This window comes from Cryptomeria japonica, chromosome 11 (assembly GCF_030272615.1).
Source record: "Cryptomeria japonica chromosome 11, Sugi_1.0, whole genome shotgun sequence".
Taxonomy (NCBI): domain Eukaryota; kingdom Viridiplantae; phylum Streptophyta; class Pinopsida; order Cupressales; family Cupressaceae; genus Cryptomeria; species Cryptomeria japonica.
This window is the reverse complement of record NC_081415.1, coordinates 578,678,389-578,705,782: the sequence shown is the minus strand read 5'-3', so window position 1 is coordinate 578,705,782 and position 27,394 is coordinate 578,678,389. Positions and strand designations below refer to the sequence as shown.

Genomic DNA, 27,394 nt, shown 5'->3' with positions numbered 1-27,394 from the left:
TGTCTAAGATGAAGTCAACAGCGAGAGATGTGGTCCTTATCTGCTGTGTGTGATCAGATTTGGGAAAACGTGGGGCGGAATGTTCCATTTGTACTTCAATTTGGCCAGTTGCTATTATTATATTTCTATCAGGATTCACCTCTGTTTTGTATAAAACAGCAACAACATCAATACTTTGATGTGAGCAGCTCTGTTGCAGTTCAGACTTCCAGGAAATTGAGAAATTTATAGTCTATTGTAAGGGTCACTTTTGAAAATCTTTTTTTTATAAATTTGTCTATTCAACTTGTTTTTCTCAAATCATTCAGTGCCCACCTGAATTATGTCTTTGAATGGTGATCTTATCTCTGAGATTTTAGGGCGTGTGGATAGCATAACACTTGCAAATGCAGGGTGTGTTTCTTCAGAGTTTCGGGCCATTGCAAGGCAGGAGAACATGTGGGAAGACGCATGTTCGAGTCTCTGGCCCTCCACAGTGGACACAGATGTTAAGCGACTCATCTCTTCTTCATTGGGTGGCTTCAGAAATTTCTATGCAAATTGCTTTCCATCCATTGCCTATGAAAGTAGTGAGAAAGATTTCAATTGCAGTGAGATGAAAAGGATTGGTGATGACAGCCTAGAGCTTCATACTGTTCCCTCTGACTTTGTTTCCCTTGTGGATGTGTGGTACATGGACAAGGTAGTCCATTCCAAAGTCTTGTGGGGTATTCCTAATGCAAACGATTTTGAGGATTGGTTTTGCAATTGCCCTTTTAGAATTGATCTCATAGATTTTTGGGATTTTGAGAATGAGGATCCCACTAATGAAGATGGGTTTCCTACAGTTGTGTCTGTTGACAAGGAGATAAGGGAAGATAAATTTTGGGTACAAGTGATGGACAATTTTAAGCTTAGTTGGATTGTGATAAACAAAAGAACAGGGGAAGCTGCTAATCTTTCAAGCTGGAGACCTCTGCTTGGGCAAAGGCATTCTGATACAGATTTTTTAATGCGGTTTGGCTCCATATTACCTGCTCAAAACATATTGCCTTACAAGGATGTGCAGTGTATTCTTGCCATAAAGATTAGACTGTCAGAGAATGATCATGGGAGTATGAAGATTACTGAACTTGGCATGCAGTTGGAGGACATGATGGGAGCTCGTGTTAATGGGAGGAACAGTTTGCTTATACTAGAAAGAGCTCTTGGTTGCGGGAAAAGTAAGGACCATCATCAGATTTTCCAATCATATCAGAGATACTTGACCCAACAGAGCAAACTGAGAGAAGCAAAGGTGAGGAATGAAGGTCTTCTAGACACCCTCTATACTTTAAGTGGCATTGTTGCATTTGCTTCACTTTGCTATTTGATGGTCGGAGAGACTGGTGTCATCTGAGCTCTGTGATCCTCAACTCTCACTTTATTTTGTTCGTAATCTATATTTTTATTATTATCAATATTGCGGATCGAATTCTACGATTCATCATAGAACAGAACATTTTGTTACATTGATTATGTAAAATTATACACATAATTAAAAAAACTTACTCTCGATCTTTCTATACTTTCTCTACCTTTTGTTCTAAAATTTCAGTATAAAAATGTTACTGCAGAGAGAGTAAACCGAATTCTCCATATTAAACCAAATGTTTCTACACATGTTTTCTGTGATTTTTTTTACCTAAAAGTTCTGGTTCACCAAACGATTCATCATCCGTGATTTTGATACACTTTTCTTATCCTAGTTATGCATCAGGAGAAGATAGAATCCAAAACATTGTTGATGAAAAATAACTTTTGTACTTTCATATTTCAATGTTCTGTACGGCTAACACATTTTCCGACACAAAATGAACTCCTATTCTACTATGATTTCTGCAGACAGGCACATTGCACGGAAAATAGGTTTTCTGTTGTAGTGACCCCATTCTTAATCAACTGTCTCATGTACTTCCAAATTTGAATGCCCTCATCTCCTCAATGTACTTATTGCTTGAAGGGAAGGAAAATTTGAGGACGTGTCTATTCTGGTTTCAAAACGGCAGTACGGATTGACTAACACGTGTGTTAGTCGTGTGTTTTACACCGTCGATTTTGCAATAAATGGCTGTGATTGACTAACACATCACTATCATGCCGTACGAAAGGTCCGTTTTGGAGCCAGAATAGCCGCAACCGTAAATTGAATGCCCTCATCAAAAACATTCATTCATTCATGTTATGATGTACTTAATTTCTTGAAGGGAAGGAAAATTTTGGGAGTTTTCCATCTATTTTGAAAAAAAAAAAGTGAATGGCTAAAGCATTTTTTGTTTTTCATCTAAATTATGAAATTAAGATTAGGGGCAATGCACATAGGACCAATAACCGTTATCTTTTTGTCAACCTCATCCCCCTTTAGTAGACATAGTAGGAGCCAAAAAAAATGGTAATGGAAGGTCCATTAATAAATATCACATGTACCAATAGTGGTGCATTTTGTAGCCTTTTTTACCATAATTAGCACTACTACTAGGGCATTTGTCCACTACTACTGACTATGGCTATTTTGAGTTATCTACTATTGGCGCAAAGGTGATCATGTATTGGACCACACTTTGAAATGTGTACTTTTTTACCTTTGCACACATAACAAATTCCACAGCATGCACCGTTACTATCCATAAGCCAAAACAATAGCTTTAAGCAGTAAAGTCACATATGGAGAGAACCAAAAAAAACCGTTGAAATCGGATGAACCGTTTAGAAGCTTAAGATGCACGGAGTTAGATATAACGACTACTAGCTTCTTTCCCCTACTTCTACATAAACTTCATCAAGGATCAAAGTTGTGTTAAATGTAGGGCCTCTAACACTCTAAAGGACGAGGTTAAGCTTGTATCCTTATTGACTTTGGGAGAATGAATATGTCTTACTCCTTCACTATAAATTTGAAAATGTTGATTATCGACATGTCTTGTAATTTAAAATGTGAGTTCCAAAGAATTACTAAAACAATTCAAAAAGCTTAATCCTCTCATAAAAATATTTTTACATAAAATTTTAATATAACTTATTTTTTAATAATAAATAGTTCCCTCATCTGAAGTCTATTATAATCTAAAAATATAAAATTATGAAGTCTATTATAATCTAAAAATATAAAATTATTATTGGAACTCATAAAAAAAATCTAATCTCACAGTATGACATTTGTTTCCTTCCCTTGCCCCATAAAAGGAACTTTATAGGAGGTTCCACACTCATTGTGAACGTGATTTTATATTATTTTATTTTTTTGCTACTGATTTGTAAATTGTTTTTGTAATTGTTCTTGATTTGTTTCATCCAATAAAAAAGACTTTATGGACAAAGCATTTCTTTAGAAGTTTTTTTAAAAAGAAAGTAAATATTTATAATATTTTTCAAAGTTCGAAAGAACAATTAAATTGAACAGGCATGTCGAAATTTTTAGGTTTTAAATTATATAATATTTCATATTTATCTGAGTTCTATAATTTCTATATTAATGAAGTTATTCATCCTTTGAAAGTTACCATCTCAATATTACTCTAATTCAAGTGTATTAAATCATGAAAAATTATTTAAGATGAAGCTCATTTAATTTGATAAAATAAATTATGGTTAAAATACATTTGAATTGGAGAATTGGAATGACTGACTTACTAAAAAATTCATTTACTTAATTCCAAAAGACATTATCTAAAAGCAATGAGTATTTATGAAAAATATTTTTTTATAAACTATAATTTTGAAATTTTTATTTAAAAAAATTCTCACAAGCCACTAATTATAAAACATAAACCAATAATTTTAACTTAAAAATAAAATAAAAAATATAATCTTAATAAAATTTTAAAGACATCAATTGAGTATAACTCGATAATTGGTTGGTATGATTAAGTGTGGTAAATTAGGAAGGATAATGTAATGATATTTGTCATTAGGACAATGCAATGAGAAATAAATAAGTGCATAAGGTGGTAATAATGGCACTATTGTATTTGATTATGATAAGTTTAGTTGCTATTGTCCTTATTTCTAGGTAAAGAAGTATGTAAAGACGACATCTTCTATGGGTAATAGGCTTGGGAAGGCAATAAAAAATGGAAGGTTATTAAGAGATATAAGTTTATTTTGGTGAAGTAAAGAGAACATAGAGTATCAAGTGAGGAAATGATTGTTAATTTTATTGCATTCATGGAGATGGAAAAGAATCCTAAGCTTCACAATTGGATTGTTAGGATTTGGGATCTTGTTAAAGAAATAGATGGCACATTGTGTGTTGGAATCAAGTTTGTCATGGCTAACTTGATTCTCAACTCCAACCATACACATGGATGCACGAGTCATTTTAATTTTGTGTAAACATTGAGGTCCACCTCAATGCTATCTACATTGGTTGGATCCTATTCATGTATCGAGAAGTTAAAGTACTAGAGGTCTATTTCAGCTATATTTTGGATAGCTTACATGCTATAAAGGGGAGGAAAAGGTGTTTGGAAAATTCAATGGAATGGATTGCGAAGGATTTGAAGGTGTTGTTAACAATAGATGTCATTTCAACCTTCTTTGAATGTTGCAAAGATGATGATTTAGCTTAGGTTGTAAAGTTGCTAACATTGAGTAAAGTCTTATCTTGTTCTAGATGTATGAATGATAATTCAAGGGTTGTGGGTCCTACATAATTTGCCTCAACCCCCATGTGACTTTTGGTTAAATTTTATAAAAGGGCATGAAAATTCAAAATTTTATCACATTTTTAGAAAGAAAATGGCCAACACTAGTTTAACTTCATAAATTGAATCACTAGAAAGGAAGGTATATGTTTTGAATTTTGAAATGATGTATACTAATGAAATATAAAAAAATTAGTATATCTTATGTTTGTATTTAAAAATATTTGAATGTTTTTTTTTATAGTAAAATTGATATTATAACTTAGTTATTGATAAAATACTGAAAAAAATAGGTTAAATTGAGTATTGTTCTTTATTTAGTAATTTTTTCTTCAATTTTCTAATTTATAACTTGAAAATTTAGCATGCGTATGCACGCACACACACACACACACACACACACACACACACACACATATTGTGAGATTTTGCCAAGATCAAGAGCTCAATGAAATGTACAAAATAGAGAGACAAAATATAGGATAATAATAAACTGTATTCTCATCAATAGATAGATGATCAAAAGATCAATAGTTGTTACATACAATGTAGATGAGTCTGCATATATAGGCAAGGCAATATGAATATGTGAGCACACCAAAATGACATGTGGCTCAATAAGAAACAAGGGTAGGTAGGAAATAGGTGTGGTAGGTAGGAGAAACAAAAAAATATTCCACATGAGGTGGATCACCCACCAAAGGTGGAATTATCACTCCACGATAAGTGGATATGATAGAGTAGTAACAAGATCAACACCATAAAAGGTGGAAATTCTCCTACACACACTATCCCAATGTGGCACAAACACCCAAGTGTCTCATACCCAAACTACTATGAGATGCATTATCCTAATTAAACTTAAGTAAGGTGTAATAATATCCATGATGAATAATTATTCACCAACACCCCCCCTTAAGTGCAACTTAGGGGAATGCACTTAAGCCTACGATGCAACTAAGAAATGCAAGATGGGTCCCAGCTATGAGGCCATGTTAGGTACCCATGTACAAACACAAATGCAAAGCAAACCAATGCAATGAAATCTCTCACAAAGTAGGGAAAGAGAGAAAAACCCAATGGGCAAAAACCCTCCCCCAAAAGAGAGATGAAAGCTATACAAGAGAACTCTCGTAGAAGTATGTGAGGAACAAAACCTCATATGAGGAAAAATTCCCCCCCATATGAGAGAAGAAGAGAAGCTAGGAATCCCCCCCTCAATGTAGAATCTGCAACAATGGTAGAAGCTCGAGGATGAATGAATAAACTGCTCCATGAACGTCAAACAACATTCCTCCCTTGGGAAGAAACAAAACCAAAGGTGTAGCCATAAAGTCTCCCCAATCATGAAGGGAAGATGTATGAAAAAAACTCATGATGAATGAAGTCTCTGAAAAATGCTCAAGTGTCCCTATGTTGATGCTGAAAGATACCCCCTCCAAAGGTGGTAAACTGCTCCACACTGCTGAAAAAGGTACTCCAAGATCTAGTGGAGATGAATATAGAACAATATTCAAAGACTCACATGTCTCCTCTAAACATAAAGAGACCTCCTCCAACTATTGTACATAAGTATCCATAATCATGTCAACCTCGAAAGAATGATCATGTAGAGTATGAAAAAGAGGGTCAGAGTGTTCCCTCGCAACAATCGAAGAAGGATCATCTTCATCAAAGAGAAGATGAATATCATCAATGATGTCTCCCAAATCTGCAATGTAGGATTCCACAAACAAACCTGTAATGTCTGTCAAGTACTCCTCCCATGAAACTGAAGCTGGAGGACAACGAATATCCTGCTGCACTGAATCACATGAAGGCAAAACTATCGCACTATCTGCATCATCAGGTGCAATTGGTGATGTAATATCAATAGGAGGAGATGAAACACAAGGCTCAAGAATGGGGTCACATGTGAGAATCCCCAAGTTCAAGTACCCAAAGTTCTCAAAATCTGAATCATCACAAGAAGTGTGATCATCATATGTGAAATCATCATCGTCATCAACAAAATCTAAAAAGGAGTGTTGGATTTTGCCAAGATCAAGAGGTCAATGAAATGTACAAGATAGAGACATAATATGGGATAAGAATAAACTGTATTCTCATCAATAGAAAATGATCAATAATTGTTCAATAGTTACATACAATGTAGATGAGCCTGCTTATATAGGCAAGGCTAGGGATATGTATGAGCACACAAATATGACATGTGGCTCAATAAGAAACAAGGGTAGGTAGGAAATAGGTGTGGGTAGGTAGGAGAAATAATATAATATTCCACATGAGGTGGATCACCCACCGAAGGTGGAATTATCACTCCACAATAAGTGGATATGATAGTGTAATAACAAGATCAACACCATAAGAGGTGGAATTTCTCCTACACACACTATCCCAATGTGGCACAAACACCCAAGTGTCTCATATCCAAACTACTATGAAATGCATTATCCTAAGTAAACTTAAGTAAGTGTAATAATATCTATGATGAATAATTATTTACACCAACACCCCCCCTTAAGTGCAACTTAGGGGAATGCACTTAAGTCTACAATGCAACTAAGCAATGCAAGATGGGTCCCGGCTACGAGGCCATGTTAGGTACCCATGCACAAATGCAAATGCATGCAAACCAATGCAATGAAATCTCTCACAAAGTGGGGAAAGAGAGAAAAACCCAATGGGAAAAAACCCTCCCCCAAAAAGAGAGATGATAGCTATACAAGAGAACTCTCAAAGAAGTATGTGAGGAACAAAACCCCATGTGAGGAAAAAGTCCCCCCCATATGAGAGAAGAAGAGAAGTCAAACTGTGATCCTCCCTCAATGAAGAATCTGCACCAATGATAGAAGCTCGATGTATGAAGAAACTGCTCCACAAACGTCGAACAACATTCCTCCCCTTAGGAAGAAACAAAACCAAAGGTGTATCCATGAAGTCTCCCCAATCATGAAGGGAAGATGTATGAAGAAAACTCATGATGAAAGGAATCTCTGAAAACTGCTCAAGTGTCCCCATGTCGATGCTGAAAGATACCCCCTCCAAAGGTGGTAAACTGTGCCACACTGCTGAAAAAGGCACTCCAAGATCTAGTGGAGATGGATGTAGAACAATATCCAAAGACTCATGTGTCTCCTCAAAGAATAAAGAGACCTCCTCCAACTGCTGTACATAAGTATCCACAATCATGTCAACCTCGAAAGAATGATCATGTAGAGAATGAACAAGAGGGTCAGAGTGTGCCCTCGCAACAATCGAAGAAGGATCATCTTCATCAAAGAGAAGATGAATGTCATCAATGATGTCTCCCAAATCTGCAATGTAGGATTCCATAAACAAACCTGCAATATCTGTTATGTAATCATCCCATGAATCTGAAGCTGGAAGACAATGTATATCCTGCTGCACTGAATCACATGAAGGCAAAACTGTCGCACTATCTGCATCATCAGGTGCAATAGGTGATGTGATATCAATATGAGGAGATGAAATACAAGACTCAAGAACGGGGTTACATGTGAGAATCCCCATGTTCAAGTGTCCAAAGTTCTCCTCAAAATCTGAATCATCACAATAAGTGTGATCATCATATGTAGAATCATCAAATGTGAAATCATCATCATCAACAAAATCTGAAAAGGTGTATAACCGAGATGCATGATCAACCACCCCAGTCGCAATGATAGCTCTAGTCTCCATGTCTCTAATAAAAACTGAGTCAGGTGTGAACTCCACAACTCTCTTAGTTGCGCCATGTGTGATTTGATAGATAGAAAGGAGATTGTTTGTCAAGTGGGGTACACACAACACATCATTGAAGGAGTTATCCCTAATGTCAATAGATCCTTTCCCAATCACATCCATGTATGTATGATTGCCCATCAAAATTTGTGGCATGGTGCAAGGCTCAAATGTAGAGAACATAGATTGTGAAGATGCCATATGATGAGAAGCCCCTGAATCTAGAAGCCATCTCTCTGAAGTATGATTTTTTGTAGCACATAGAGCTTTTCCTTTTCTTGTTCCAAAAGAGTGAGTCTTTCCACTTGTAGAAGCCATGAATGCTTGCCCTTTTCCTTTTGAATGTGAGGAAGTGGAAGTTGATGAATCATCCTTTTTGTAGACTTTAGGAAAATCAATGTTATGCTTTTTGATGATATGTGTGAGCTCATCAATCTTCTTAGTATGGCAACGATGTTCCTCATGACCAATCTTTTTACAATAAGCACAAGTAGGTCTCTCCCTCTTTGGTGAATTATCTCTCTTGGAAGAGGATGAATCTCCTTGTTGTGGAGAAGATGGTGCTTTTTCTTTAGGCTTTGATTGCCATTTCTTCTTGTTTGAGTTGTCCTTTCCTTGATTTCCTTTGTTCCCTTGATTTGCCACTAATGCTTGAGACTTAGAAGAAGCCTTAAGAATGCCCATGCTTATCAACTTAGTTTGTTCCATCATCAACATTTCATTGAAAGCATCAAATGTAGGCATTTTGTAGCTTGAACCCATTGTCATCCTATGAGTTTGGAAACTAGAAACAAAAGCTGCATATTCTTGTGGAAGCTTCCCTATCAAGTTGAATATCAATTGAGTATCCTTCTTATCAATGCCACAATCTTTGAGTTGTGCCCTCAACTCATTTGCCTTAGTGACATAATCTTGTATAGTATCAAAGTTCTTGGGATCTAACATGGTGAGATCACTATCAATTTGATATCCCCTAATCTCATCAACTTGACCATACAAGTCTTGAAACTTTTGCCAAGCATCCTTGATTAGAGTACATTTCACAATATGAAAAATGAGATCCTTTGATACATACTTTCTTAAGGTACCAATTGCCATGATATTTTTAGTGAGCCAATCTAAGTGACCAACTGGATCAGCCTTAGGATCAGCTGGAGCAACAATAGTTCCATCAATGTAATGAGTGAGTCCTTTTTCCATAAGTTTACTCCATGCATCAATTTTCCAAGTAGCATAGTTATGTGGAGTTAAGAGAGGAAACTTAGAAGAACCCATAGCAGCAAAAAGGAAAGAACACAAGAGCAAAAAATCACAAGAGACACCCCCCAAATTCAATCAATCAAAGTACCCCCCCTAAAGTGATGATTTTGGCACTTTATACTTAGTGCGATTACAATGAGCCACTTGCAAAACAAGGCAAAGTGGACTTATGATGAAAATTTTACAACTTCTCAAATGAGATACAAGAGACTTCAATCAATAGTGCAATGAATCTAACTGAGATTCAAGCAAATATACAAGTACCAAGAGAGCCAAAAATGGCCAAGATCTGAAAGTACAATTTTTACTTACAATGACATCAATCTGATAGCACCATGTGAAAGTAGATGAAAAAATACGCACTTTAAAAAAAAACGGCACCTAAAAAGGAGGTCGGATGACCCCAAACGAAGCCTCTGAAGTTGCAAAAACTGGGATTACTCAGGGACAGTCACCAAAAACTGCATTTTCTGAAAAATCCGTGCATCAAAATCAAAAAATTATTTCACCACTGCGGAGAGCACGAAATTATAGCCCATTTCAAAAAAAATTGCACCCAAAAAGGAGCAAAAATGAGCAAGTTATGGCCATTTGAAGTTGAACTGCAAAATCAAAAATGCAAATGAGAGGGGGTCCAAAAATTTTCAAACCCTACTGATGTGGCGCTGACATCAGCAAGTCACTGTGTTAAATTTGACGGCCGTATGACCGTCGTAAAAACTTCGCCCTGCTGACTGGGCGTCCGTACTGTACGGACAGACTTGCGTGGCGTGCTGACTGTATATTCCGTACTGTACGGAAATGCTGACTGTGCTGGCTGATTCAGTAGGTGGCGTGGCGTCCGTACGGTTGATGTGGCGTACGGAAGTGGCTGACTTGGCGTACGGAGGGTCCCCGCGGGCCAATGGCCGCCTGCCACGTGGCGGACGCGGGTTCGCCGGTTTTGGTGACCTGTGTCCGCGTGGCGGACGAGCTGGCGGTGCCCGGACGGGCGCTGCGTGGAGTGGAGCTGTGCTGCACGGGAGGCGCAGCGGAGCCGAGGCCGGAGCGGAGGGCGTAGCCGCTGGTGGCGGTACTAAGCAGCGGCGGCGCTGCAGGTGGAGGCTGCCGGATCTGCGGGAGGCGGAGAACCGGGAGCGGGGAGCGGCGCCGGGTGCTGGGCGGCGCAGGTACGGGATCCGGCCGGTGGGAAGGACAGTCTGCGACACGGGTACGGGCACTGCAGGGACAGAGTATGGCGAACCTGCAGAGTACGAGTGACGGGGGGGTCTGCGGACCCCCCAAAAAACCAATTTTTTTTGTTTTTTTTTTTGTTTTCAATTTTTTTGCTTTTGATCGAAATTTTTCAAAAAAAAATTTTCAATTTTTTTTTGATTTTTGAATTTTTCAAACAATATTTCAGAAAGAAATTTTTTTTTTGAATATTAATTAAAAAAAATTTTAAATCCGTACGATATAGGGCAAAAATGGAGGAAAAAATTTTCTCACCAAAATAGGCCAACTTTATAACCAAAATTCATGGAAATGGCCTTCCGGACGCAATGGAGAGGTCAGATCTGGTCTAGGACGCCTCCAAATGATGATGCTCCTCAGATCTGCCTCTTGATGTCACAATAATGCCTCTTCAAGACGAATCAATGAAGCCCCAAATAGCTCTGATACCATGTTGGATTTTGCCAAGATCAAGAGGTCAATGAAAAGTACAAGATAGAGACATAATATGGGATAAGAATAAACTGTATTCTCATCAATAGAAAATGATCAATAATTGTTCAATAGTTACATACAATGTAGATGAGCCTGCTTATATAGGCAAGGCTAGGGATATGTATGAGCACACAAATATGACATGTGGCTCAATAAGAAACAAGGGTAGGTAGGAAATAGGTGTGGGTAGGTAGGAGAAATAATATAATATTCCACATGAGGTGGATCACCCACCAAAGGTGGAATTATCACTCCACAATAAGTGGATATGATAGTGTAATAACAAGATCAACACCATAAGAGGTGGAATTTCTCCTACACACACTATCCCAATGTGGCACAAACACCCAAGTGTCTCATATCCAAACTACTATGAAATGCATTATCCTAAGTAAACTTAAGTAAGTGTAATAATATCTATGATGAATAATTATTTACACCAACAAGGAGTATAACCAAGATGCATGATCAACCACCCCAGTTGCAATGATAGCTCTAGTCTCTAAGTCTCTAATAAAAACTAACTCAGGTGTGAACTCCATAATTCTTTTAGTTGTGCCATGTGTGATTTGATAGATGGAAAGGAGATTGTTTGTCAAATGGGGTACACACAACACATGATTGAAGGAGTTATCCCCAATGGCAATAGATCCTTTCCCAATCACATCCATGTATGTATGATTGCCCATCAAAATCTGCGACATGGTGCAAGGCTCAAATGTAGAGAACATAGACTGCGAAGATGCCATATGATGAGAAGCCCCTGAATCTAGAAGCCATCGCCCCGAATCATGACTTGTAGTAGCACAAAGAGCTTGTCCTTTTCTTGTCCCAAAGGACCGAGTCTTCTCACTTGTAGAAGCCATGAATACTTTCCCTTTTCCTTTTGATTGTGAGGAAGTGGGAGTTGATGAATCCTCCTTGTTGTAGACATTAGGCAAATCAATGTTGTGGCTTTTAAGGATATGTGTGAGCTCATCAATCTTCTTAGAATGGCAATGACGCTCCTCATGACCAAAATTTTTACAATAGGCAAAGTAGGTATCTCCCTCTTTGGTGAAATGCCCCTCTTGGAAGAAGATGAATCCCCTTGTTGTGGAGAAGGTGATGCTTTGTCCTTAGGCTTTGATTGTCATTTCTTCTTGTTTGAGTTATCCTTTCCTTGATTTCCTTTGTTCCCTTGATTTTCCACTAATGCTTGAGACTTAGAAGCCTTAAGAATGCCCATACTTATCAACTTAGTTTGTTCCACCATCAATATTTCAGCGAAAGCATCAAATGTAGGCATTGTGTAGCTTGCACCCATTGTCATCCTATGAGTTTGGAAATTAGAAACAAAAGCTGCATATTCTTGTGGAAGTTTGCCCATCAAATTAAAGATCAATTGAGTATCCTTCTTATCAATGCCACAATCCTTGAGTTGTGCCCTCAACTCTGTTGCCTTAGTGACATAATCTTGTATAGTACCAAATTTCTTGGGATCCAACATGGTGAGATCACTATCAATCTAATATCCCCTGATCTCATCAACTTGACCATACAAGTCTTGAAACTTTTGCCAAGCACCCTTGATTAGAGTACATTTCTCAATATGAAAAATGAGATCCTTTGATACATACTTTCTTAAGGTACCAATTGCCATAATAGTTTTAGTGATCCAATCCAAGTGACCAATAGGATCAACCTTAGGATCAACGGGAGCAACAATAGTTCCATCAATATAATGAGTTAGACCTTTTTCCATAAGTTTACTCCATGCATCAATTTTCCAAGTAGCATAATTATGAGGAGTTAATAGAGGAAACTTAGAAAAACCCATAGCAGCAAAAAGGAAGGAACACAAGAGCGCAAAAGCACAAGAGACACCCCCCCAAATTCAATCAATCAAAGTAACCCCCAAAATGATGATTTTGGCACTTTATATGTAGTGCATGTACAATATGCCATTTGCAAACAATGGCAAGGTGGAATTTTGATTTTGTTTTACAACTTCCCCAATAGGTTGAGAAATACAATGCAAAAGACCAGCAAGATAGATCTATGCAATACAAGTGCCAAATTGGCCAAAAAAGACCATATGTTGAAAGTACAATTTCTACCCAAAATTGCTATAAACTGATAGCATATTATGAGATTAAACAAAAAATCATGCACTTTAAAAAAATGACACTTGAAAAGGAGTTCGTATGAGCCCAAATGGAGTCCCAGAAGTTGCAAAAACAAGGATTTGATAGGTACAGTCACCAAAAAATATGATTTTTGAAAAATTTGTCCATCAAAATCAAAAAATAATGCCACCACAAGAAATTACACGAAATTCTAGCCCATTTCAAAAAAACTTGCACCAAAAACGAATAAAAAATGAGCAAGATATGGCCATTTGAAGTTGAACTGCAAACTCAAAAAGCTCAATGGAGGGGGCCTGCTAATTTTTCAAAAAATGATGGCATCATAAAATACAAGGTTAAATTTGATGGTCGTATGACTGTCGCAAAAACTTCACCTCCCTACTAATTGGGTGTTCGTATAGTATGGATTGACACGTGGTGCGATCTAGTTGGCCGAAATAGCTGACATGGCAGTACAAAATGATGACGTGTCAACTGAGGTGGCATGTATGGTCGTACGATATTGCCAACGTGGAGGATGATGTGGACGCTGACTGGTCTGACACGCGGAGCAGTTTAGCTGGAGGTTAGGGGCCACGTGGGTGGCGGAAAGCGGCGGGAATCGTTGCCGGAGGGAGCCGGTGGTTGGCAGTGGCTGGTGGGCAATAGGAAGCTACCGGTGTCAGGGGGACGGGTTTGCTAGCGACGGAGGGGTAGGGTTGGAGCAGTGGCAAGGGTCATGCCAGCGGGAGATGGATGCCAGATGGAGATCGGCGATAGTCACGGTGGAACACGACAACCCTACAGTACAACGAAACACGACAACCCGCCTAAATTGGGCAAAAATTTTCCTCCAAGCCCGAAATTTGACTTTCACCAAAATAGGTTGAATTTATACTCAAAATTAATGGAAATGGCCACTTGGATGCAATGGCGAGGTCGAATATGGTCTAGGACGCCTCCAAAAGATGTTGCTCCTCAGATCTACCTCTTGACGCCCCAATAATGCCTCTTAAGGACAAATCAATGACGCTCCAATGGCTCTGATACCATGTGATATTTTGCCAAGATCAAGAGCTCAATGAAATGTACAAAATAGAGAGACAAAATATAGGACAAGAATAAATTGTATTCTCATCAATAGATAGATGATCGAAAGATCAATAGTTGTTACATACAATGTAGATGAGCCTGCATATATAGGCAAGACAATATAGATATGTGAGCACATAAACATGATATGTGGCTCAATAAGAAATAAGGGTAGGTAGGAAATAGGTGTGGTAGGTAGGAGAAACAATAAAATATTCCACATGAGGTGGATCACCCACCGAAGGTGGAATTATCACTCCATGATAAGTGGATATGATAGAGTAGTAACAAGATCAACACCATAAAATGTGGAAATTATCCTACACACACTATCCCAATATGGCACAAACACCCAAGTGTCTCATACCCAAACTACTATGAGATGCATTATCCTAAATAAACGTAAGTAAGGTGTAATAATATCCATGATGAATAATTATTTACACCAACACCCCCCCTTAAGTGCAACTTAGGGGAATGCACTTAAGTCTACAATGCAACTAAGCAATGCAAGATGGGTCTCGGCTACGAGGCCATGTTAGGTACACACACACACACACACACACACACACACACACACAATTAATTTATTTTATGTACGAAAAAAATAATTACTTTTATGGGACAACTTTTTTTCTTAACTATTTATTTCAAATAGACAAAAAACCATCTCAAATATGGAAACTCTTTTGTACTATATTTTTTTTTTTTCATAGTTTTAATAAATTTAAATATTTTTGACAAGAGAATCAACCTTATGTTTTGATACTAATGGTATACCTCTAGTAAAAAGTAAAATATATAACAGTAATTAAAATATTAAAAAAATATTTTTTAAAAAGAAATATGTATAGATCTATAAAAGAATTTTATTTAGATTTTAAAAGAAATGCTATTTACATGTGAACGTGTTGTAAGAACATCATGTTTTTTGAGTATTTAGTATATAGTAAATTGAGCCTAAGGCAATATTACAAATCTATTTAGCGAACACTTTTAGTTGAAAAACTTCTGGCTCAAATCTAGTTTAACTAGAATGAATCTACTTTAATGACATTTAGTTAGAAATGCTTAAATTCATTTGTGCTAATAAGTTGGCTTGAAGTGTGATCGACACAACTTTTATCTTGGGTATTTTGTGTTTAAACTTTGGGTATAGGGGTTAGGTGGTAGGGGAAGCCTACTAGTAGTGGACATAGCTAGCTTTGCGCACCTAGAAATCTCAAACCGTACATCGGGTTTTGATTTTTTTTTTGTTGTCTCCGCATACGACTCAATTGCTTACAACTAAGGATTTGGCTTCTGGGTAGTAACGATGCACACTGGAATTCATTATGTACGCGAAGGTCAAAAATTGGTCATTTCAAAGTGTCATTTGATACATAATCACCTTTGTGTCAATAGTAGATAACTCAAAATAGCTAGTAGTAGTGGACAAATGCCCCAATAGTTATGCACAAATGTCCCAATAGTGGTGCACAAATGGGGTAGTAGTGGGGCACAAATGGGCTAATTATGGTAAAAAAAAAAGCTAAAAAATTATCCATTGTTGGTACATGTGATATTTATTAATGAACTTTTCATTATCATTTTTTGGCCTCCTTTAAAATTTATTAAGAGGGGTTGGGTTGAAAAAATGTTGTCCAGTAGTGGTACCCTTCCCCTATGTTTGATTGATGGTATGGATAGTTTTTTTGTTATTTGTTAATATTGACATGCAATGGGTAGTTGGATAGTTGAGTAGTTATGGATTTACTCCTCATTGATTCTCTAGTATGAATTTTATATGTATACTAGCAAACTTCGTGACCTCCTTGACATCAATATTCTTGAACAACAACCTATTTTTTTACCATAATTTATAGACCTTACCAAATATAAAAAAAAATCTAAAAAAATATAACTCCTTAATTTATAAATCTTCAAATTCCACATTATACATATGCATAAATATAAAATCAAAGAATAAAACACATAGAAAAAAAACTCTAATACTTTCTAATAAAATATAAATCAATAAATTCAACTCACAACTCCAAAAATAAATCCTAATAAAATGTCACATTAACTCCTTAGTTTTACAAGTCTTCAAATCCCGCATTGAACAGTGTGCGGGAATTTGAAGGCGACTTTACCGTCTTCTAAGAAATTAGATATTTACCAGTCTCCAAGGGCCGGCTTAAATCTCACGCGTTACGCGTTTCATTTTCCTCATTTCAATAGAAAATAGAAATGAGAGGATTCCACCCATTAAATAAGTCATGCAAAGCATTTCATCCCTCGTGGAAAATTCTATCAACATGGGCTTAAATTTGACAAAGTTGCCAATTTTGACCTCTGTTTTGTATAAAACAGGGACAATATCAATACTTGGTTATGAGCAGCTCTGCTGTAATTCAGACTTTCAGGGTATTGGCAAGTTTATACTCTATTGCGAGGGCTATTTTTGAAAATCTAGAATTCAAAATTTGCCCATTGAACCTGTTTTTTTCTGAAATCATTAAGTGCCCAGCTGAATCATGTCTTCTTTGAATGGTGATCTTATGTCTGAGATTTTAGGGCGTGTGGATGGCATAACACTTGCAAATGCAGGGTGTGTTTCTTCAGAGTTTCTGTCCATTGCAAGACAGGAGAACATGTGGGAAGAGGCATGTTCGAATCTCTGGCCCTCCACAGTGGACACAGATGTTAAGCAACTCATCTCTTCTTCATTGGGTGGCTTCAGAAATTTTTATGCAAATTGCTTTCCATGCATTGCCTATGAAAGTAGTGAGAAAGATTTCAATTGCAGTGAGATGAAAAAGATTTGTGATGACAGCCTAGAGCTCCATTCTTGTGATCCCTCTGACTTTGTATCCCTTGTTGATGTGTGGTACATGGACAAGATTGTCTATTCCAAAATTTTGTGGGGCATTCCTAATGCAAGTAATGTTGAGGATTGGTTCTGCAATCGCCCCTTCAGAGTTGATTTCATTGATTTTTGGGATTTAGAGAATGAGGATTCCACTAATGGAGATGGGTTTCCTACAGTTGTGTCTTTTGACAAGGAGATGGGGGAAGATATAATTTCGGGGCAACTGATGGACAAGTTCAAGCTTAGCTGGATTGTGATTAACAGGAGAACAGGGGAAGCTGCTAATCTTTCAAGCTGGAGACCTCTGAATGGGCAGATGTATTCTGATGCAGATTTTTTAATGCGGTTTGGCTCCTTATTACCTGCTCAAAACATATTGCCTTGCAAGGATGTTCAATGTATCCTTGCCATAAATATTAGACTGTCAGATGATAATGGGGATATGAAGATTTCTGAACTTAGCATGCAGTTTGAGGGCATGATGGGAGGTCGTGTTAATGAGAGGAACAGTCTGGCTATACTAGAAAGAGCTTTAAGTTGCAGGAAAAGTAAGGAGCATCAAAGGATTTTCCAATCATATCAGAAATACTTGAGCCAACAGAGAAAAATGAAAGAAGCAATGTTGAGGAACGAAGGCGTTCTAGACACCCTCTGTATTTTAAGTGGCATAGCTTCATTTGTTTTATTTTGCTGTTTGATTTACAGAATGATTTGTGCTATCTGAGCTCTGTGATCCTCAGCTGGCACATTAATTTTATAGTAATTATATAAAATTATACATAATAGAATTGCTCTCGATCTGTGTATACTATGAGTAAGAAAGAAGTTTCACTTGCCCTTTTGATCTAAAATTTCAGTATGAAAAGTTGCTCCAGAAACTGCAAAACTAATTTTTCCTCTTACACCAATGTTCTGGTTCACTAAACTGATCATCATACTGTGATTTTGATGTACTTTTTCTTATCATGTAGCTACAATCTAAAAACTTTGTTGATGAAAAACAGAGGTTGTACTTTCATAATTTAATGTTGTATACAGCAAAACATTTTCCGACCAAGATTCAGTGACTCATTCTTAATCAACTTCTATTGTGTACTTTCACATTTTGAATGTTCTGGCAATGTCTACCCAGTCCTTACGATGCATCGACATGTAGGCATGCAGTTATATATATATGTAACATGTATTGTATGTATAGAATGTAGACGTTGTCATGCAGTTATATGTATGTGTAACATGTGATGTATGTATAACATGTATTGTATGCATAAGATGCCAGTGCATCGTAGGGGCTGGGTAGACGTTGCCCTCCTGTCCTGTCTTTCCAAATCCACATTTGACTCAATTTATTTATTAATTAAAAATGAAAATATGACTATTTTTAATTTTCAATTAATTGATAAATACAGTCAAATATTCATCTTGATGTTTGATAGGAAGTATTAAATCGGTCTATGGCAGCACTATTCTTCTACCTAGTCCAAGTTAGGCGATGATAGCTACAACCATCATCATTTACTAAAGTTGGGAGCTACCTTAGTCTATGGGACACTATCTTTTAGTTTTTTTTTAATTATTTGTAATTTATTGTTGTGTTTCTTATATATCACTTTATAAAAATGAAATAATTAGTTCCAATTTTTTAGTCATGTAAATCTCACTACGTCTTTCATTCAATTTTTCTTCTTTAATAATGCTCTCCACAGAATATCTCAATAAAATAATAAATTACATACTTTTGAAGTTTTGAGAGAGAAAATATCAAAAGAGATGGAAAAATAAAACAATGTTGTAATTACATTAGGCATAGCAATTTTAGATTTTGAGGGAAAAATGCATATACATGTATTGCTGTTGTATTTGAGATGAGAATTGATTACATAAACATTGGAAACAATATGGTCAATATCACAATAACATTAGTTCAAAAGATCACTTTAATCGAGAGTAACCACAAGCCAACACTTTTGCTGCAAAATTATTGGAAGTATGGTTCTATATATGTATGAGTAGAAAATTTAAAATTTGAGAAGCTCCCCATATTTTAGTTTAATATAAAGGTTAAGACTAATTATTAAACTAAAATGTGTCAAGTTTCTCAAAATTTAAACTAATATTTGTATAGTAATTGCATAGATAGAACAACTAGAAATTAGCTTCAAGGATTTTGATAACATAGATTGCCTTCCACTTATGGTGGTATGTGCTAAATGGTAAATTAGCTATAGTGATTTTGACAGGATTGTTTTTCTTGAATCAAATAGATATCAGCCGAGGTAATTTCAACACAACACTTGTTGCAAGGTATGTGGAACAAAGGTGCATAGATGTAGTGATTTTTTATGGCCTCAATTTCCCTCCATAAAAAGAAAGAATATGTCAAATAGATATTAGTTGCAGTGATTTTAATGACATCACCACTCTCTGCACATTCCAAATAGAGATTATTGCACACAACAAATATAGATTAGCTATTGTAATTTTGATGGCAAAGATTGCCCCCAGCCATAAAAGCATATAGAGAATAAAAAATCTTAACTATGGTAATCTTGAAAAAATTGATTGCCCTCCCTCCAAAGAGATCACATGTGATTTCAATGGCAAAGGTTGCCCAAAATCCATCCAAGGTAATGAATATCAAACAAAAATTAATTGGAATTATTTAAACCACATAGATTGCTCTTCATCTATTCCAGCCTATGCCAAATAGATATTAGTTTAGTGATTTTCAGTCTTTGACAATATAGTACATACCATGATATTGCTATCAAGATTCAACTATGTAGTTTTTTAGTCAAACTCATTGAGCCATGTTTCATGAGTAGTGGTTCACAAGAACCCATCTCTCCTGAGAATGAATGATCCACTTAGTACTCATTGCATGTAGGTGATGCTCACAAAGGTTAAGCATTGGACCTTCCCAGAAGGTCGCCAATCCCAGTACTACTCCAACTCAAGCGCACTTAACCACCGAGTTTCCTCCAAGGTTAAATCCACTTAGCTTGCAACCCCATTTGCAAAACTTTAAGCAAGTGTTAAAAAATATAGTACATAGTCAAATAGAGATTAGTTGTAACAATTTTTTTAATCCCCATTTAATAAAAAACTATGTTGCTTATTACAATGTGCAATGTGAAACTTCTTCAGTTAATACTCAATTTAATTATCGCTTTTTTCTAATAAAAAAATTAAGCCTAAAATAATTAAACTTATATTTTATAAAATTTAATATATTAAAAACTTAATATTTAAAAATTTAAGTCTAGAATAATTAATCCCGCATTGAACGTGTGCTGGAATTTGAAGGCGACTTTACCGTCTTCTAAGAAATTAGATATTTACCAATCTCCAAGGGCCGGCTTAAATCTCACGCGTTACTCGTTTCATTTTCCTCATTTCAATAGAAAATAGAAATGAGAGGATTCCACCCATTAAATAAGTCATACAAAGCATTTCATCCCACCTGGAAAATTCTATCCACGTGGGCTTAAATTTGCCAAAGTTGCCAATTTCGACCTTTATTTTGTATAAAACAGGAACAATATCAATACTTGGTCATGAGCAGCCCTGCTGTAATTCAGGCTTTCAGGGTATTGGCAAGTTTATAACCTATTGCGAGGGCCATTTTTTTTAATCCAGAATTCAAAATTTGCCCATTTAACCTGTTTTTTTCTGAAATCATTAAGTGCCCAGCTGAATCATGTCTTCTTTGAATGGTGATCTTATGTCTGAGATTTTAGGGCGTGTGGATGGCATAACACTTGCAAATGCAGCGTGTGTTTCTTCAGAGTTTCTGTCCATTGCAAGACAGGAGAATATGTGGGAAGAGGCATGTTCGAATCTCTGGCCTTCCACAGTGAACACAGATGTTAAGCAACTCATCAATTCTTCATTGGGTGGCTTCAGAAATTTTTATGCAAATTGCTTTCCATGCATTGCCTATGAAACTAGTGAGAAAGATTTCAATTGCAGTGAGATGAAAAAGATTTGTGATGACAGCCTAGAGCTCCATTCTTGTGATCCCTCTGACTTTGTATCCCTTGTGGATGTGTGGTACATGGACAAGATTGTCTATTCCAAAATTTTGTGGGGCATTCCTAATGCAAGTAATGTTGAGGATTGGTTCTGTAATCGCCCCTTCAGAGTTGATTTCATTGATTTTTGGGATTTAGAGAATGAGGATTCCACTAATGGAGATGGGTTTCCTACAGTTGTGTCTTTTGACAAGGAGATGGGGGAAGATATAATTTCGGGGCAACTGATGGACAAGTTCAAGCTTAGCTGGATTGTGATTAACAGGAGAACAGGGGAAGCTGCTAATCTTTCAAGCTGGAGACCTCTGATTGGGCAGATGTATTCTGATGCAGATTTTTTAATGCGGTTTGGCTCCTTGTTACCTGCTCAAAACATATTGCCTTTCAAGGATGTTCAATGTATCCTTGCCATAAGTATTAGACTGTCAGATGATAATGGGGATATGAAAATTTCTGAACTTAGCATGCAGTTTGAGGACATGATGGGAGGTCGTGTTAATGGGAGGAACAGTCTGGCTATACTAGAAAGAGCTCTAAGTTGCAGGAAAAGTAAGGAGCATCAAAGGATTTTCCAATCATATCAGAAATACTTGAGCCAACAGAGAAAAATGAAAGAAGCAATGTTGAGGAACGAAGGCGTTCTAGACACCCTCTGTATTTTAAGTGGCATTGTTTCATTTGTTTCATTTTGCTGTTTGATTTACAGAATGATTTGTGCTATCTGAGCTCTGTGATCCTCAGCTGGCACATTAATTTTATAGTAATTATATAAAATTATACATAATAGAATTGCTCTCGATCTGTGTATACTATGAGTAAAAAGTTTCACTTGCTCTTCTGATCTAGAATTTCAGTATGAAAAGTTGCTCCAGAAACTACAAAACTAATTTTTCCTCTTACACCAATGTTCTGGTTCACTAAACTGATCATCATCCTGTGATTTTGATGTACTTTTTCTTATCATGCAGCTACAATCTAAAAACTTTGTTGATGAAAAACAGAGGTTGTACTTTCATAATTTAATGTTGTATACAGCAAAAAATTTTCCGACCAAGATTCAGTGACTCATTCTTAATCAACTGCCATGTACTTTCACATTTTGAATGCCCTGCAACATCTACCCAGTTCTTACGATGCACCAACATGTAGGCATGCAGTTATATATATATGTAACATGTAATGTATGGTTAACATGTATTGTATGCATAAAATGTGGTAGACGTTGTCATGCAGTTATATATATGTGTAACATGTAATGTATTTATAACATGTATTGTATGCATAAGATGTCGGTGCAACGTAGGGGTTGGGTAGACGTTACCCTCCTGACCTGTCTTTCCAGATGCACATTTGACTCAATTTATTTATTAATAAAAAATGAGAACATAACTATTTTTAATTTTCAATTAATTAATAAATATAGTCAAATGTTCATCTTGATGTTTGATATGAAGTATTAAATTGGTCTATGACAGCACTATTCTTCTACCTAGTCCAAGTTAGGCGATGATAGCTACAACCATCATCATTTACTAAAGTTGGGAGCTACCTTAGTCTATGGGATACTATCATTTAGTTTTTTTAATTATTTGCAATTTATTATTGTGTTTCTTATATATCACTTCATAAAAATGAAATAATTAGTTCCAATTTTTTAGTCATGTAAATCTCACTATGTCTTCCATTCAATTTTTCTTCTTTAATAATGCTCTCCATAGAATATCTCAATAAACTTAGGACACTAATAAATTACATACTTTTGAAGTTTAAAGAGAGAAAATATCAAAAGAGATGGAAAATAAAACAATGTTGTAGTTACATTAGGCACAACAATTTTGGATTTTGAGGGAAAAATGCATATACATTTATTGCTATTGTATTTGAGATGAGAATTGATTAGATAAACATTGGAAACAATATGGTCAATATCACAATAACATTAATTCAAAAGATCACTTTAATCTAGAGTAACCGCAAGTCAACACTTTTGCTGCAAAATTATTGGAAATATAGTTCTATATATGTATGAGTAGAAAATTTAAAATTTGAGAAGCTAGATATATTTTAGTTTAATATAAAGGTTAAGACTAATAATTAAACTTAAATTTGTAAAGTTTCTCAAAATTTAAACTATTAGAATAATAAAATACATGTGACACAAAATTTGTACAGTAACTGCATAGACAGAACAACTAGAAATTAGCTTCAAGGATTTTGATGACATAGATTGCCCTCCACTTATGGTGGCATATGCTAAATGGTATTAGCTATAGTGATTTTGATAGGATCTTTTTCCTTGAATCAAATAGATATCAGCTGAGGTAATTTCAATAGTTGTTGCCTTCCATCAATAGCAAGATATGTGGAACAAAGGTGCACAAATGTAGTGATTTTTTATGGCCTCAATTTCCCTCCATAAAAAGGAAGAATATGTCAAATAAATATTAGTTGCAGTAACTTTTAATGACATTACTACCCTTTGCACATTCCAAATAGAGATTATTGGAAACAACAAATAGAGATTAACTACTGTGATTTTGATGGCAAAGGTTGCCCCATGTCATAGTAGCATATAGAGAATAAAAAATCATAACTATGGTAATCTTGAAAAATTTGATTGCCCTCCCTCCAAAGAGATCACATGTGATTTGGATGGCAAAGGTTGTCCAAAATTCATCCAAGGCAATGAATACCAAATAGAAATTAATTGTAATTATTTAGACCGCATAGATTGCTCTCCATCTATGCTAGCCTATGCCAAATAGATATTAATTATAGTATAGTGATTTTTATTCTTTAACAATATAGTACATAGTCAAATAGAGATTAGTAGTAGCAATTTTTTTAATCCCCATTTAATAAAAAAATATGTTGTCTATTACAATGTGCAAAGTAAAACTTATTCAATTAATACTCCATTTAATTATCACTTGCTTCTAATAAACAAATTAATTTTAAAATAATTAAACTACATTTTATAAAATTTAATATATTAAAAACTCAATATTTAAAAATTTAAACCTAGAATATAATATTTAAGCTTATATTTTTAAAAATTTTACATATTAAAAACTCAATGTTTTAAAATATTTGTATCTTCTATCATTATTATATGTTTCAATTTAAATATTTTGATAGATTTTTTTATGTTTATAATATTAAAAAATAAATAAATTTATTAAAAACTTTAAATATCAAAATAATTGTATGCAAATTTATAAAATTATAAACCGGTCTCTGAGGGGGCAAGGGCATGCTTAAATCTCACGCGTTTGTCGTTTTCGTCATTTGAATAGAAATGAGAGGAAGAAACCCATTAAATAACTTATCCCACCAAACGTGGAAACTTCTATCCACGTGGTCTTGCATTTCGAGTGGCGGCGGTCTCATCTCGTGCTAAGACGACTTGACTCGACAGTCTATTTTATAAAAATAGACTAAAACCTATCATTCCTAAAAACGTTTTAATGCGTATAATTTTCACTTCTCACTAGTTTTAACGTCGGAGATAACAGTGAGAAATCTGGATCTTATTCGCAGTATGCGATAAGATACAGGAAAGGTGGGGCATAAAGCTCCATTTATGTTTCAATTTGGTAAGTTGCCATTTTCGACCATCGTTTTGTATAAAACAGGAACAACATTGATGCTTGGTTATGAGCAGCTCTGCTATAGTTCAGACTTTCAGGGTATTGATGAGTTTATACTCTATTGCGAGGGTTATTTTTGAAAGTCTTTGATTCAAAATTTGCGAAATTAACTTGTTTTTCTCAAATCATTCAGTGCCCACCTGAATTATGTCTTTGAATGGCGATCTTATCTCTGAGATTTTAGAGCGTGTGGATGGCATAACACTTGCAAATGCAGGGTGTGTTTCTTCAGAGTTTCGGTCGATTGCAAGACAGGAGAACATGTGGGAAGAGGCATGTTCGAATCTCTGGCCCTCCACAGTGGACACAGATATTAAGCAACTCATCTCGTCTTCATTGGGTGGCTTCAGAAATTTCTACGCAAATTGCTTTCCATCCATTGTTTATGAAAGTAATGAGAAAGATTTCAATTACAGTGAAATGAAAAAGATTTGTTATGACAGCCTAGAGCTCCATACTTGTGATCCCTCTGACTTTGTATCCCTTGTGGATGTGTGGTACATGGAGAAAACTGTCTATTCCAAAATTTTGTGGGGCATTCCTAATGCAAGTAATGTTGAGGATTGGTTCTGTAATCGCCCCTTTAGAGTTGATTCCATTGATTTTTGGGATTTAGGGAATGAGGATCCCATTACTGAAGATGGGTTTCCTACAGGTGTGTCTTTTGACAAGGTGAGGATGGAAGATAAAATTTGGGGGCAGCTGATGGAGAATTTTAAACTTAGCTGGATTGTGATAAACAAGAGAACAGGGGAAGCTGCTAATCTTTCAAGCTGGAGACCTCTGCTTGGGGAGATGTATTCTGATGCAGATTTTTTAATGCAGTCTGGCTCCTTATTACCTGCTCAAAACATATTGCCTTACAAGGATGTGCAATGTATCCTAGCCATAAAGATTAGACTGTCAGAGAATGATCATGGCAGTATGAAGATTACTGAACTTGGCATGCAGTTGGAGGACATGATGGGAGCTCGTGTTAATGGGAGGAACAGTTTGCTAATCGTAGAAAGAGCTCTTGGTTGCCGAAAGAGTATAGACCATCATCAGATTTTCAAATCATATCAGAAATACTTGAGCCAACAGAGAAAACTGACAGAAGCAATGGTGAGAAACGAAGGCGTTCTAGACACCCTCTGTACTTTAAGTGCCATTGTTTCATTTGTTTCATTTTGCTATTTAATTTTCAGAATGATTTGTGCTATCTGAGCTCTGTGATCCTCGACTTTCATATTTTTTCTAGAGTAATTATGTAAAATTATACATAAGAGAATTACTTTCGATCTCTGTATACTATGAGATAAAAGTTTCACCTACCCTTTTGATCTTTTATTTTAGCATGAAAAGTTCCTTTAGAGAGTGCTAAACTAATTTTTTCTGTATGTTTTCTGTGAATTTTCTTACATCAATGTTCTGGTTCACCCAACTGATCATCATCCTGTGATTTTATGTACTTTTTCTTATCAAGTAGCTACAATCCAAAAACATTACTAATGAAAATAGAGTATGTACTTTCATTAAAAATACAGGGTTTGTACTTTCATAAAAAATAACACATTTTCATAATTTAATGTTCTGCACACTGGCACATTGCACAGAATAGAATAGATTCAGTGACTCCAATTTTCGGCATGGGCTATTGGGGTGGGATGCAGTTATTCTGGTTCCAAAATGTTATATTCATACGTCGTGTTATATTACATTCGTGAAAATCACAGCTGTTAATTGCGTTATCGACGGTCAATAACACACGAATGTCATATAACACAATGTACAAATATAACATTTTGGAGCAAGAATAGCTATAGCCATGGGGGCGAAAAGTTACACCGCCCCCATCCTAAGCTTGTCACATCTGCCCGTACTTGTCCCATTGGCTGGCAACTGTTGCCACTTAACTTGCTTGGACCTTACAACAAATTTAATTTAATATTTCTTTAAGGTTTTTTAATATATATATATATATATTTTAAAAGTTATAATTAATAAACATATAAATTATTATTAAAAAATTAATCATGAATTAGATATTTAAATTTTTTTAATAATAATTTATATGTTTATATATATAGATCGATTCTAAGATATATTCAATTACATTTTTATATTATCAAAAAATTTGACTAAGTAATTTAACATACAATTTTTTACTTTATTTATCAATGTTAAAATCAATTATATGTTAAATTTGACTAATAAATTTTAACATACAATTTTTTATTTTGCTATAGAGGTGAAAATTAAAATTTGTACTTTAAAATTACTTATATTAAATTTAACATATAAT

General features: G+C 35.6%; 4 protein-coding genes across 4 annotated transcripts; all 4 read left to right on the top strand.

Moving 5' to 3' along the window:
• Nucleotides 1-322: 322 nt before the first annotated feature.
• Nucleotides 323-1,378, top strand: LOC131045613 (F-box protein At2g27310). The gene has a single exon (XM_057979210.2). The coding sequence runs from the start codon at nucleotides 323-325 to the stop codon at nucleotides 1,376-1,378; it is 1,056 nt and encodes a 351-aa protein (XP_057835193.2).
• A 15,548-nt stretch (nucleotides 1,379-16,926) lies between these two features.
• On the top strand, nucleotides 16,927-18,232 carry LOC131045600 (F-box protein At2g27310). The gene has a single exon (XM_057979196.2). The coding sequence runs from the start codon at nucleotides 17,092-17,094 to the stop codon at nucleotides 18,148-18,150; it is 1,059 nt and encodes a 352-aa protein (XP_057835179.2). The 5' UTR covers nucleotides 16,927-17,091; the 3' UTR covers nucleotides 18,151-18,232.
• A 2,726-nt stretch (nucleotides 18,233-20,958) lies between these two features.
• Nucleotides 20,959-22,267, top strand: LOC131045612 (F-box protein At2g27310-like). Its single transcript, XM_057979209.2, has one exon. It carries the CDS (start codon nucleotides 21,127-21,129, stop codon nucleotides 22,183-22,185), a length of 1,059 nt encoding a protein of 352 aa, XP_057835192.2. The 5' UTR covers nucleotides 20,959-21,126; the 3' UTR covers nucleotides 22,186-22,267.
• Nucleotides 22,268-25,257: 2,990 nt separating this feature from the next.
• LOC131045611 (F-box protein At2g27310) lies at nucleotides 25,258-26,316 on the top strand. Its single transcript, XM_057979208.2, has one exon. It carries the CDS (start codon nucleotides 25,258-25,260, stop codon nucleotides 26,314-26,316), a length of 1,059 nt encoding a protein of 352 aa, XP_057835191.2.
• Nucleotides 26,317-27,394: the final 1,078 nt, after the last annotated feature.